Source organism: Micromys minutus, assembly GCF_963924665.1.
Source record: "Micromys minutus genome assembly, chromosome: 3".
In the NCBI taxonomy this organism is placed as follows: Eukaryota; Metazoa; Chordata; class Mammalia; order Rodentia; family Muridae; genus Micromys; species Micromys minutus.
In genome coordinates this window covers 76,020,767-76,035,634 of record NC_137972.1, presented here as the reverse complement: position 1 = coordinate 76,035,634, position 14,868 = coordinate 76,020,767, and the positions used below count along the sequence as shown (strand labels likewise).

The following is a 14,868-nucleotide window of genomic DNA, read 5'->3' as shown; positions in this document are numbered from 1 at the left end:
ATCCCTACCTAGCCTATATATTTTGTTAAATGATTTCCTCACCATTTTGGACTCTTCTAAGAGGGGTCACTTCTTCTAAGAGGTAGTTTTTGTCCCACTTCACTTTGTGTATGCGTGCACGCATGCATGTGTGTGTGCACACAGGAGCATGTGTGTATTCTTTCTTTCTTGGGACCGTACTCACTGGATTCTCAGATTATGCCTGGTCACCTTTCATACATAAGCCTCTCCCAGGGCAACCGGACTGTTACTTCTGTAAGGAATACTTCTGGAAACCTGGCTTGGCTTTTGAGACTAGCTGTTTTTTGTACAAAAGCAATCCCACATTCTCACTTGGCCAAGTGCAAAGAGATAAGATCTGGTACGTTACAATTAGGCTTTTATCTGAACAGAAAGTGGTTTGCTGGTCTGCAGCTCCTACTCAGAGGTGTCTGGGATTCCACTGTAGAAGTTCAGGGGAGAACTTCCCCAGGGTGAAGCTCTGGCAGCCAGCTAGTTCATATTCTTCTAGGATGTTTGAGGTGATAAAACCAACAAGCACCCCAACTTCTCTTTTTCCTCTTTTTTTCTTTTAAAAAAATTGGATATTCTCTGTATTTACATTTCAGGTGTTATTCCCTTTCCACCAATTCCATTCCCCCTCCCCCTCTCATTGTCTCCATTAAGGTGGTCCCTCTTCCAACCACCCTCTCCCACCTCAGCACCTTGCATTTTCCTACACTGGAAAAAAGACCCTTTGATGGACCAGTCTTCTCCTCCCATTGATGCCAGAGAATGCTATCCTCGGCTGCATATGTACCTGGAGCCATGGGTCTCTCCATGTGAACTCATTGGGTGGTGTTTTAGTCCCTGGGAGCAGTGGTGGGTTTGTTAGTTAATAATTTTGTTCTTCCCACGAAGACCTTTCAGCTCCTTCAGTCTAGCTCCTTCATTGGGGTCCCCGAATTCAGTCAAATGGTTAGCTGCAATCATCCTCCTCTGCATCAGTATGGCTCTGTCAGAGCCTCTGAGGAGGCATCCACATCAGATTTCTGCCAGTAAGCACTACTTGGCATCAGCAATAGTGTGTGGGTTTGGTGACTGCATATGGGATGGATCCCCAGGTAATGTAGTTTCTGGTTGATCTTTTCTCCAATCCCTGCTCTTCTATTTGACCTTGTATTTCCTCCCAGGAATGTTTTGTTCTCCCTTCTAAGAATGACTGAGGCATCCACCTTTTGGCTTTCCTTCTCTTTGAGCTTCATAATTTCTGTGAATTGTTTCTTGGTTATTCTGAGCTTTTTGGGCTAGTATCTGCTTATCAGTGAGTACATACCATGAGTGTTCTTTTGTGACTGGCACTCCAACTTCTAAAGGCAAAGGCTAAGCTGTTTACTTCAGGACCAGAGTTCTTCATGTCAAAGATGGGAGCACGCTGGGAAGGAAGCCCATGGAAATCAGAATGTCAGGGGCTGCTCAGATTCTGGGGTTTTCTTACTCTAATGTGTATGTCACCTCCTAGACCTTGGGGCCTCGAATTTGCTTTTGATGATTTTTTTCCCTTCTTTTCTTTTTTTTTTTTACTGCTTTACCTAACAGGAAAGGGGAACTAAATGGTTATAGGTTCAGTGTTGCAAACTTACTTGTTGATCATGACCTATGCTGAAGTGGGAAAGTGGGTAGTTCAGGAAAGAGAGAAAAGGGGATGGGTGGGGGGACGTAAGAAAAGGAAGGAGAAAAAAAGAGAGGGAAGTAAGAAGAGAACGGGGAGAAAGGAAACAGAGGAAGGGGCAGAGGGAGAAAGAACAGGAGAGAAGAAAGCCGAAAGAAGAGAGAAAGGGGAAATGAAGGAAAAGGTGGAAGGAAAATGAAGGGAAGAGAAGTAGAAATAACCAGGAAGGAGGAACTGAAAGTTGACCGACCTCAGGCATCTGGTGATCAGCAGGGAGTTGCCTACTCAGTCCACAGCTGGTTCTCATGTGTCCCCTTCAGTGAAGCACTCATAAATGTGTTCAGCCACCTACACCAGAAGAGGGGGTCAGCCCTGAAGCTGATTGGCCGGGTGCTCACCTCTCCTTGATCCAGGAGCTACAGGCTTTTGCAGCTCTGATATGGTTCTCCCACGTGCCTGGCCAGCCACAGCGAGAAGCTTTCCCTGCAGAGAAACCTGGGAGGGTTTGGGACTTGGAGCGGTCTACTAAGAACTTCGGTAGGGTAAACAGGAACACAGGCCATATGCTCTTCTTCGTGGCCCCAAAGAATGTGTTCTAATTAATTGTAAATTCGAACACTTGTGCTAGAAATCAACACGCCCACTCCCCAAAGCCAAAGAACAGAGTGTTATTTTTTCCCCAAGGAGCAAAGCAAAGAAAATGTACACCACGGCCTCTACTTGGATGATTTGGAATGTGCTTTATTAAAGGCTTTCAAATCTGCCATCATCCTTTTCCTGGGGCCTCCTTTGGCATAGCTGGTGCTATGATGTCCAATGGGGTTAGAAGATTTGAAGCACCACTCCATCCGCTTTTGATGGGTCCTTCTGCAGTGACTTCTATGATTATTGCCTACTCCCCGGGCTAACTCCAGAGGAAAGAACATTTTCACAGGCCGCGCAGCTGCAGCTGGGATCCTCGGAGGACAGATGACTGTCAGGCTGTTGAGTGGGTGCATGGCCACGAAGATTATCTAGCCCCATCCGTGTTTCTCGTTTGCACCTTCACAGTCACAGTTTATTGGCTGAGGAAAGAAATGGAGAACTTGGATCTATTGTATCCCAATCCAAACGCTTTGCTAGAAGACCAAATAAAAACTGTTTCTGAGTTTTATTGCGCATGCGCTTCTTCTGGTCCTATGAATTCAGGGAGAGTTTCTGCATTGTAGACCTGGCTAACTCTACTAGAAGAATTTGTATGGCCTCCTTACCACTGACTAGGTCTGCAATTCAAGGATTAGGTTAAAAACCGCATTGGCTTAAAGGTTGCTGGTATAGTGAGTGAGGCTTGATTACATTAGACTTTTCAGGTTTTTATCCTTTGAGGAGAACTCAGACCTATTTCACTTTACCTGACTCTATAACTCTCATTTATAGCAAGACAATCAGGAAGCCATGATTTCTCTCCTTCTGTTGTGTTTTTAAAACATCTGAAGAAACAGTGTCTCTACATTGTTGCTTGCCTACATTCTAAACTTTCCTGATGTTTATACTCACTAGTTAATAGAAGTATAAATTTTAATGCAATAGCAGCCTTAGCCAGTCAACGTATTACAGACCTGGTAACACACATTTTTCAATGGCTTGATTTCCTAAAAAGACAATACTTCATTTTGCTTGTAGTCAGATATATCCACATGGAAAAGTTCACCAAGAGCTGCCGTGTAAATCTTTATTTAAAGATCATAAAAATCAGAGGACTGTCAAACACTTTTAAAATTCTAGATAATCCAATAAAGCCAATTACATTCAGCATATAGAAGAGAGAAAAAAACCTGAAGATAAATAGTGTTGAGATAGTCACATCCATCTTTGCTTTCCAGGTTTCCCACATCAAAACTCCCAAGCAGATGGATGAATTCATTGAGATCCAGAGTTCAACAGGAACTTGGTACCAGCGCTGGCTGGTCAGGTTCACGACCATTTTTAAACAGGTATGATCTGTGAGAGAAAGCGGCTCTACAGGAGTCTACTATTTCAGAGAGTGAAGAATAAGGACCATACAGCATCCTTAGACTAAGGCAGCATGAAGGAGAGGAGGCAAACCCGAGGATAGAGTCTGCTCTAGACATGGCCCCCTCTAAACTTGCCCTGTATCTAGAGATGGAAGTGTTTAAACTGTAGTGTCTCCAGCTGCCCTTTCTTAGCTCCAGGGTTTCAATAGTCTAAGCAAACACCCTTCTCTCCAGCAACTTCTCTAAATAATTCATAGCAAGGGAGATATGGTAGAAATAAATGACTCTGGGGTTCTAAGCGACTTTGGGAAGGAGTCATTAAGGCGGCTTCCATTTCTGCAGGAGTCTTTCAAGCCAGCTATTGAGCACTGAGGTAGCCAGCTAGCTTCTCCTGAGACGGGATGGGTTCATGTTTTATGGCCAATGAATATTTGAAGCCTTAGCCTGCTTGCAGGGTAGAGGCTATAGAACTGACTGATCCAGGTTCCTGAATGCTTTAGAATTCCAACTCTGTGGTTTTGGTCACATTTACCAAAGTACCATGTTCCTAGGGGAAATACTACAGCTGTTCAAAGCTGGACAGAAGGAAGAAATGAACCTTCCTTGTTATATAGACAGGGCTTCCTCCTTCGGAGGAAAATGGGCTACCCCTTTCTTCTGTGATGTCCTAGGCAATTTATTTAATAAATATTAAGAAATGAGTTCTTCTGTCACCTGTCCCTTCCTTTAACTGTTTTTTTTTTTTCTGCTGTGCATCTTAGGTCTGGGATAACGCCTTGTACTGTGTGATGGGGCCCTACAGAATGAACACCCTGATTCTGGCTGTGGTCTGGTTCACCATGGCCTTAAGGTAAGTTCTATCCCATGCTGGTCCCTTAGCAGCCTGGCTTATAGATTGAGGGTTATAATTTGGTCTGGTGCACAGTTTGTCTCAGAGCAGATGCTTTGAGCCACAAGTAACAAGCGACACAATCTAGTCATTCCTATGAACAGAAACCTCTTTTCCCAACAAGAATCCTTAGAGCAGTCAGGAAGAGTTCTAGCCTTAGGCTAGTCTGGCTGCTCTGTTGCAGAACAAAACATTTACCTTCTTCATCTGCATTGAGGCATAGCAGACAAATAGAAAATCGGTATGCTTACAGAGTACAACTTAGTTTTCTAGTATACATAAGCTTTGTGAAATAATTATAATTGGAAAGTGCCTTACCACTTTTTCTCCTCCTTCTCCTCTTCTTCATCCCCACTCTCTGTCAACACCAAAGACCCCCTGTTTAGGAGAGTTTAAGTAAGCACAGACTGCTGATTGTAAGCTTCTTGTTACCATTCGCTGTAATTGTTAATTATTGAACTTCTGGCTTTTTTTTTTTTTTTTTTTAATTTAACCAATGGTACCTTTCTCAGAAGATCTGGAACCAAAATTTCCTTTTGTTCCAGTAGCCAGATGGTGGTCTCCTTTTCTGTTACTGGTTAAGGAATTTAGATTGGCCTGTGGGTTTTGACTCATTTGGATTGGATTTACCCCCAAGCTGAAGGTTGGTGTCTGAATAAGGTTTTAGCTCTTATCTTACGGTGCCCAGCAATAAGGAAACAAAACAAAGTAAAACAAATCAAATCAAAACAAGGATCAAGAGCTGGCTCTGGCTTCAGACTTCAGGCTGGTACCCTAGGCTTGTCATCTTCAGATTTCATCACCTTGCTTCCTAGGTGAGTTCTGCAGAGTGTGTACGGCACTCAGAGGCTGTTCAGCTGTACACATAAAGAACTTCTGGTACATGATGCTCAATTAGGAAGACTGTAAACTTAGATCTGTGAAATTGCTTTGTTCTACAGCCCCATGTAGGGAACCTCAGAAGTTGGCTCAGGACACCCTAAGACTAAGTTCCCAGTGCAAATGAGATTCATCTGCTCCAGAGGGAGAGAGGGTGGGGACAAGGAAAGAGATAGAAGAAGAGGGAGAGAGAGAAGGGAAGGGAACAAGTGAGAGGGGAGAAATGGGGAAGGGAGAAGAGGGAAGGAGTTATTTGTTCTGTTGGGGTGGGCAAGACAAAGAACTATCTTTAGACAGAGGGAAGGCAGATGTAACCCATGGGTAAATGGTAATTTATAAAGGTAAAAGGGGATGAGGTATTTGTTTTAAATGGGTGTGTTCATTAGATGAGCCAAAGGGAGCTTTTGATTGCTGGACTTGATGGGTGGATCTTAATAGTCAACTCAGGAGGAGAAAGAGGCCAAATAAAGAAAGAGGCCATGGGGTCTAGCTTTAGGAATGTAATCTAACAGTTCTTTTAGCAAGGCAGGGGGAATAGGGAGGACAATGGCCTGTCAAAGACATGTTTGTCAGTCTTGAGCTGGTCACAGTCCCTTCATCATGGCCCCAAACAACTTCTTTACCCAAGGAAAACAAGTGGGCTCTAGTGATCTCTTTGATAGTTATGTAAACATAGGTAAATTAATGAGATCTAGTACCTAGGAAGAAGGGATGGAAATCAACTCTTTCAGACCCAAACAGGCTGATTATAGAGGAAGCCTATAGAAAAATTATTCAGTCCCAACATTTCAGAAGTCAGATATACTGGGCACTAATATTCAACTCACCAAATGTTTAAAAAGTGAGCTTCATTTATATTTATTTATGTTGAATTTAATTTCATTTAATAGATAATGCATTCAAAATATTGGAACACCAGGGAAATCTTACTTCTGCTCCCTTCTCTCTCTTGCACCCACTTCCTTCTGACTCCAACATGTAATCATCTTTTAGTTCCTGTTTTTCTTGTAGTCTCTCTCTCTCTCGCTCTCTCTTTCTCTCACACACATACACACACACAAACACACACAAATGTAAGCAAATGTATACATATACACACATGTAGCTTTTTCCAAGTTGTATGTACATATGTAAATGTTTCCTTGTATCTATATCTACATCTACATCTAAATCTACATCTACATCTGCATCTATATCTATAATATCTATATCTATATCTATATCTATCTGTCTATGTCTATACCTATTATCTATGCCTATGTCTGTACCTATATCTGACTGTCTGTCTATCTATTTCTCTATCTATCTCTATATGTATGTATGTATGTATATATATATATATATATATATATATATATATATATATATATATATATATATTCCCCCACCCCAAGGTCTATGTATATACATAGCTGTTTCCCAAAGTCTGTGTATATATGCAGATGTTCCCATGGTCTATGTATGTGTGTAGCTGCTATCCAAGGTCAATTTACGTATGCAGATGCTTCGTTCTCCTTTCTTATTAAAGGAAAAACACTTAGAATTTGCTTGCCATATTCAGAGATATATTCTAAGTATCTATCCACACCCATCAACTAAAGTTTTGGTTTTTTTTTTTTTCCTTCTTCATTCCTTTTACTTCCTGTTTTGAGATAGAGTTCATGTAGCCTAGGATGGCTGGAAATTCACTATGTAGCTGAGGCTTTTCTTGGACCGCTGACCCTCCTACCTTCTGCTAAGTGCTGGGATTGTAAGCAGGCCCTGCCATATGTGGGCCTGCTTTCTCTGAAGAAGAAGAGTATGTCTGAGTTGTACCCCACACTACCCCATCCACCACTCTTCAGTAACCCAGGCAAGACTTCTGGGAGTTTCCAGATTTTTGCTGTTATAAACAACAATGCCTAGACGATGGTCTATGTGATCGTACTGGTAAATAAAGGATCCGCAGCTTTTAGTTCTGAGGTCTCTGAAATAATCTCTGGCCTGGTTGCACTGGGGCTTATTTGTCAGTGAACTAGATTCCTGGAAGTGGAATTCAAGGCTCAGAAGAGATGAGCCATCAGAAATATTTTTAGGCACCAGGGAGGTCTTCTCCATATGTGCTTTTCTTGATATCCATAGAACAGAGCATTTTCTTTTTCTTTTGCTGCCAGTCTGATATCTGTTGCTTTGAGTTGTCATCTTAGGGTTTGGGGTATACTTTATATCATTCAAAAGGAGAGCTATTTTTTATAATTTTTTATGTTTCTATGTTTGTTTCGTGTGAATATGTGGTATGTGTATATATATGTGTGTGTGTGTGTATATATTTCTCTCTCTCTCTCTCTCTCTCTCTCTCTCTCTTTGGGTGTGTGTGTACATGTGTGCATACACATGTGTGTGTAAGTAAAACATTAGGTGTCTTACCAGCTTGTTTCCACAATATTTACTGAGACAGTATGTCACGGAACCCAGATCTTGCTGATTTGCCTAGTCTAGCTAGCCAGCTTGCTTGGGGATGTCCTGTTTTTACCTCTCCAGGCTATCTGGTCTACCTTGGATTTATGCTGGTGCTGGGGATCTTAAGGTCACTTCTCAGCCTTGCATTAGTGAGCACTTTAGCCACTGAACTGTTTGCTCAGCCACCCTTCCTGTTCTCTGTCTTTATCTACCCAGGTTTTCTATGTGTTGCTCAGTCAGCGGTGGTGAGCATGTGGTCCTCACACTAGTGGGAACATCTTTAACCTGTCCCTTTTTACTACAGTTCTAGATTTTGAGTTAAGATGTGTTTTGTTTAGGTTGAAAAAGTGTCCACGAGTCGCCAATCTACTGGTAGTTTTGTTGTTGTTTTGAACAACAAATGAGCTTTTAATCAGGTGCATTTCAGAACATCATTTTCTTCTGTCTTTTAGGTGTGTTAATGTGATGAATTTTGTATTCTATTTTTTAATAATCAACCAGATTACTACATTAAGTGTAATCTACATTAAGTCATGGATGCAGGTTCTACTGCTGAAAGAATGGGCCATCCTGGGGGCTCCTTAGATTCTCTGCCTTCTCTCTTTCAGTTACTATGGCCTGACGGTGTGGTTCCCAGACATGATCCGGTATTTCCAGGATGAAGAATATAAGTCTAAAATGAAGGTGTTTTTCAATGAGCATGTGCATGACGCCACGATCAACTTCACCATGGAAAACCAGATCCACCAACATGGGAAGTTTGTGAATGATAAGTAAGTGTGTGACCATGGACTTTCCTTGGGCCCGAGTGTTAGTCATTGGGGGTTCCCTTGTAAAAGAGCATTGGGTTGGTGAGAGTTGAATGTACTAAGGATGAACCCCAAGAATATAGTGGCCTCACAACCCATCCTGGGTTCAAGAGATACTATAGTCCCTTGATACCTGAATCTGTATTACGCTGACACCTCAGGTTCCCCTCATTCCCTAACTATAAGATGGCATGCCATTTGGTGGAAGGTGACCAATGTTCCCATCTCTCCAGAAAACTCCATCATTTGATGAAAGGGAACAGAACGCCAAATCCCTTCAGGTGCCGTGTTATTCACTAGGTTGAGCATGTCCTCCTTTGAGATCAACTGTGCTTTACCAAGCTCCTGGAGTTTGGGTGACAACCGTGTGAGTGACCACAGGCTTTGATATTGCACCAGAAAATAAAGGATCCACAGCTTCTAGTGCTGAGGTCCCTGAAAAAAAAAAACTATGGCCTGGTTGTTGAGAGTTTTCTTTAATTCTGAGCTTCTCTGTGCTCTTAAGGAACCACCTTCTGTTATTCCCCATATAATACAACCCCAGAAAGTAGAGCAGTGTGTTCTGTGGTTAGTAAGAGTCTTGTTTTTAGGGAAGAAACTAGTAGATTTTAGAAAGGTCCTGCCTACGTCTTTGTGAGGTTGCTTTCTCAGTCCTTTTGACTCATCTCCCTCCTTGCTGCACAAATGACATGGATAGTCCATACGGCTGAATTTCCCCTGAGGCTGACCCTGGAGGTGAAGTGGTAGACAGAGGCAGGACATTAGAGAAGAGGTGCTCCAGGTCATATTGTTCTTCAACATGAGCATGGGCCCCTTGAAATTGCCTTCAGGAGTAAGGTCACTGAATTAAGTGGTATGTGAGTGACCTTAGAATTATGTAGGATTTCTGGAGATGCTATGGACTAGACCCATTGCTGTAAATTTCATTAATTCCCTATCCACCACCTTATCACAGAATCAACACTGTCATGCTACGTACATAATATCCCCTCTGAAGCCCACTGAATTCAAAATTTAATCTGTCTTCATGGACAAATTTGAAACTATAGCATGCTTGTCTACTTGTCTTATGCTGCCACCTGGTGGTCAGGACACAACAATACATTTTCCTTCAAAGCCCCAAAGCTGTTTCCTTAGCATCCTTTGTGGGGTATATTTCCCCCTGGGACATCACGCACATGTTACTGCTTTAAAACGTAGACGGAAGTGAGGAAGTGATTTATTTTACTGACTAAAACACGTGGAGGAAGTGACTTCTGTAGAAGGGGCTCCGACTTCTTCCATGTACTGTAGGTCCCACTGGAAGCCAATTCTTATCCTTCCGAGAAACCTATTCCCTTGGCCTCAAGAAGAAATCAATGTGTACAGATCAGTTTTGGCCCCACCCCAAGGGATTAGCCACTGATACATTTTATGAGCCATGGTACCTCTGCATTCCAACATAGAGTTTGCCTCAGAGTTTGTGAGTTTTTCCAAGTGCAAGAAAGGCAAAGGATTAAATTAATATTTTATACGTTTAGCCGAAATGCCAGGTTAGGCTACCCTTACTAGTAATTAAGAGGAAGATTGGGCTCCCATATGTGTACGTATTAACTAAGTAGGTAACTAATTGATGTGCCTACTGCAAGGAGACAGTCATTTGACAGCACCGGCTTGGGGGTTAGCCTGGGGAAGAATACCAGGAAGAGGTGCCTGATTCCTGTGTATGGAAGTTCAAGATCCTGGAAGCAAGACCCTGATTTCCATTTTTCTACATAGTAGAAGAAATATGAGGCTGCATTCTGAGCCCTCAGGGTTGTACCTGTAGTGGGACCACATCACCCTTCAAAGAGGTGACTTGCCAGCAAGGAGTAGAAAGACTTTTATTAAAAGTCATATACAGTCACTTCCCTTAAAGGTCAGTCATGAGTGGCTCAAAGGGCAAATGAGGCTCATGAGATTTAGCTCTAGATGAGGCATAGACCATGGCAGGGAGCACGGAGAGCAGAGGGGAAGGCAGAATCACGCAATGAGCAGAGACAATCACCATGCACTGTTGGAAAGGTCACCACGCCACCAGGCCCCTTTTAGTAGCACATAAATACAATGCTTTAAGCACTAACTGTGGCTAATTTCAATACAGTAAAGTCCCTTACAAAAGCATAGGCAGTTGCTGGGATATACAGGGCTGCCTAGTCTCACAGTCTGCATTTGGAGGTTACAGTTCAGATATAGAACACATAGTAGATTATGTGGTAACATTTCTCAGTACCATCTCTCGCTTTGTGTGGGTCATGTGTCCGTTCTTCTTGATAGTCTTTCTGGGCACTTTGTATTTTTGCTGGGCACTGAAAATAGGATTTCTTTCCCCCAATAAAAGGTTTGAACACACAATTGCAAATACATAAGCACCCCATTGATTATCAGAGGCTTCCTTTGTGCCTAATTGACCTCCTAAGAGTTTTCTTCATTATTGGTTCTGTAATCCTATCAATCTTGAATAACTATTGCCTTCTTTTCTTTTATGGTATAATATTCTGTACTTGAGAGACTAGGAAATCATACAGATAAAACTATTTGGGATACTTAGCCTTATAAAGCATCACCTCTAGGTCATTAGCTTAGGTTTTAAGAACTCACTTTGTTAACCTTGTTACCTTCTGGTAACCCCAGCACGTCTCACACGTCAGGCATGTACTTTACCGTAGAACAACGCTTCTCAACCTGTGGGTCACAATCCCGTTAGGGTTCTCAGATCAAATATCCTACCCGTCAGATATTTATATTTTGGTTCAGGACAATAGCAAAGTTGCAGTTTTGAAGCAGCAGCAGGATAATTGTATATTGGGGGAGGGGCGGCACACGATACATATTAATTGTTGTTATTGGTTTTTCTGAGACAGAGCCTTGTGTGGGCCAGGCTGGCCTCAGACTGCTCACGTAGCTGATGATATCCTTGAGTCTTTGATCTTCCCACCCCCATCCCCCATTAGGATTACAGCTGTGTGCTTCTATTACTTGCTTTGCACAACTGTTTTTTTTTTTTTTAAATTCAGAATCACTTTTTCTAAAATTCATTTATTCCATGACAATTTCATAAATGCATAAAATAGATTCTAGGCAGACTCATTTCCCTCCGTCCCTTGCCCCTCTAACTCCCACCAACATTCCTCTTCTACCAAGTCCCTGTTCTAGCTTCATGGCTTTTTGTTTTGGTTTTGTCTCTGCATTTCGACTCACCGGGTTTAACAGGGGCCTGTGCACAGCACTATCCTTGGAAGTTTGTTCCCTCACTAAGGACAAAGACCTTCTGTCACCCACAGCCTTCACTGCCTACAGCTCCCATGGGGAGGGCTGGGCCCGTGGACCTCTTATGGACCAACTCTTTGCAGAACCTATTCAGGCAGCTGCGGCAGTGTGATGGTTAGCATACTTTTACCACTCACTTATTTTAATTTGAGTTTCATTGTATGCATATGCTGCTGTCTAGCTGTCTGTTGGTGGCCATGTCTGGTGGTAATTGTTCCCCATTACAATACTGTTGCAAAAATGTATTCTTATGTGAAAGAGTTTTTCTAGCAAGTATAACTAGAAGTAGAGTTCCTGAGTGGGAAGGGTCCTTCTTAGATATGCTCACATGAAAACCCTGCTTCCTCAAGCAGTGATTGAGAATCAACCTGTGGGTATCGACCCCTGTGGGATCAAGTGACCCTTTCACAGGTGTTAACCAAGACCACCAGAAAACACATATATTTACATTACTATTCATAACAGTATCAAAATTATAGTTATAAAGTAGCAATAAAGATAATTTTATGGCTGGAGGTTATCACAACATGAAGAATTACATTAAAGGGGGTTTTGCAGCATTAGAAAGAAACCACTGTTCTTTATTTTAAATAAAACATTTCGCTCTATATATTTTAAGTGTGTGTGTGTGTGTGTGTGTGTGTATGGATGCATGTGTGGCATGTGTGTTGGAGAACACATATGAGCCACAGCATGCACAGGACAACTTAGTGGAGTCAGTTTTCTTCTCCCACTTTTATGTGGATTCCGAGGATTAAACTCATGTCCTTAAGTTGTATGGTAAGAGCCTTTACCCACTGAGCCATCTCACGGGCTCCTGCTACAGTTTTATGTGTTTGTCTGTCTATTTGATGTGATTTTAAAAATCTTCCTCCTTTAAATATTTCCTCCCTGCCTTCCTTTTCAGACAGGGTCTCTCACTGTAGCCCTTGCTGTTTTGGAAGTCACTATGATGTTGACCAGGGCAGCCTTGACCTCACAGGCTGCCTGCCTCTGTGTTGGAAGTACTGGAGTTAAAGGCACAACCCCCCATACCTGATCTTGTATTTGCTTATCAATTAGTGTGTACAATGCTTCTTCCTTTTCTTCTTTGTTTTCTGGTACTTCCTCTGTGAACGTCTCAAGTTCCTTACCAAACATACTCTTTTGTTTCCATTTTCCTTTGGAAAAATTATTCACCATTATCTCAAGTATTTCTCCTGACAAATTCTGTCCCTTTTCAGTCTTGAATTATGAATGCTACCTATAATAGACTGTCCTGTATTCCCTCATAGTTTTAAAATATTATTTCCTGTCCTTATTCTTTCTCTGTGTTTCCATTTTGGTAATTTCTTTTGGATCATGCATAATTTCAACAATTCCTTCCTATTGTTTTGTCCTGATGAGTGTATCAAATACATTTTTTTTTCAAAAAATAGTATTATTGATTAATTTTTGACCATTTCCTACATGTATATACTGAATTTTGAACATATCTGACTGTAATTTCCCTCATACTCCCTCCTGGGCTCCCCCAATACTTCCCCCTCTCACGTTCATCTTCCCTTCCTCCCACCTCCTCCTCTCTTTTGTTTTTATAGCACATTAACTCAAATTAGCACTGCACATGGGTGTGAGACCATCCACCACAGCCTGGACAACTCCAGCAGACATAAATTACCAACAGCTCCCTAGCTAGGAGTACAGCGTCAAGAGCCCCTCTCCCATCTGTGCTGGTGTATGTGGGTTTGCCTTTGTGTCAGTAATCATGGCTGCCCTTAGTTTATGGGTTCAGCAGCTCTGCCCTGCTCCCTAGACAGTATTTCATGGTATTCTTCCCAATCCTCTCCTTCTCACATTTTTTTTTTTTTTTCTGTCTGCTCTACTGTGGGATTTTCTGAGCTGGCTTGCTGGCTGGATAGTCTAGCCTCTGATTTGGCAATGATCACAGTCAATTATAATCAACCTTTTCTATAGAGTCAGTCTCATGACAGTGACACCATCAGACCACAGACATGAGGACTACATGAGACACACTGGTATGCGCCTGGTGACCTTTATATCATTGGGTGGACAAAGCATTGAGTTTGAGGGTGAATGAAATAGACTATCCAAATAATGATTTGTTTCTAAAATTTTTAAATGTATTAATTAACCCTGATCGTTGACAATTTCATACACATATAAATTGCAATGCATTCAGACTACTCTCCCTTCTGCCATGTTTTACCCCCATCTCACCCTCGACAATCCTACTTCATGTGTTCAAGTCTTTCTGCTTCGTTTGGCATCCACTGGGTATAGCCAGGGATGCCTGCTTAATCACAGATTTAGAACTAACCACTGGAGCCTGTTGGGTTCAACAAAGTTGTCATAATAATTTTGTCCCAGACTCTGCATTACTGGTGTCTTCTCTTTCCTTAAAGGAATAAAAGATACATTGTTTTTTGCTAGCGCACTCCCTAACCCCATCACTGTACTTAGAGACATAATCTCACTTGTAGCCCAGGCTGTTCCTGAACCCATAATACTCTGGGATTGAAGGTGGGTACCACTACACCTGGTTTTTTTTTTTTTTTTTTTTTTTTTTTGGTCGCATTGCTTTCAGCCTCCGATCCTTCCAAATGAGGACTCTTGGGATGACTCAGTGTGTAAGATATGGGAAGAGATGATTTATAGAGAGACTTCTGAAATGTGTTGATCCTTTCTACTTTTATCTTTTTTTTTATAACGTTGGCTTTTTATAACCCACTTGGAGACACATTTTAAGGTCCCCCCTGCATCAGATTTGTTTTTGATTTATGGCTCAGCTTTCATAGCTACCCTTGGAATAATATTGAAATACCTCTAAAGGCCATGTCACCAGCCCATTATTATATTAAAGAGAAGGCTATCTTAAGAGAGGCAAAGACTGAGACAGGAATAGCTGTCCTGTGTAAC

General features: G+C 41.9%; 1 protein-coding gene across 1 annotated transcript in view; it reads left to right on the top strand.

Moving 5' to 3' along the window:
* Nucleotides 1-14,868, top strand: part of SV2B (synaptic vesicle glycoprotein 2B) — a 170,081-nt gene that overhangs the window by 140,512 nt on the left and 14,701 nt on the right. The window contains exons 8-10 of the mRNA XM_080913689.1: nucleotides 3,514-3,624; nucleotides 4,407-4,495; nucleotides 8,461-8,625. Coding sequence (XP_080769815.1) covers nucleotides 3,514-3,624; nucleotides 4,407-4,495; nucleotides 8,461-8,625 — 365 coding nt within the window. The remainder of the gene's footprint in view (nucleotides 1-3,513; nucleotides 3,625-4,406; nucleotides 4,496-8,460; nucleotides 8,626-14,868) is intronic.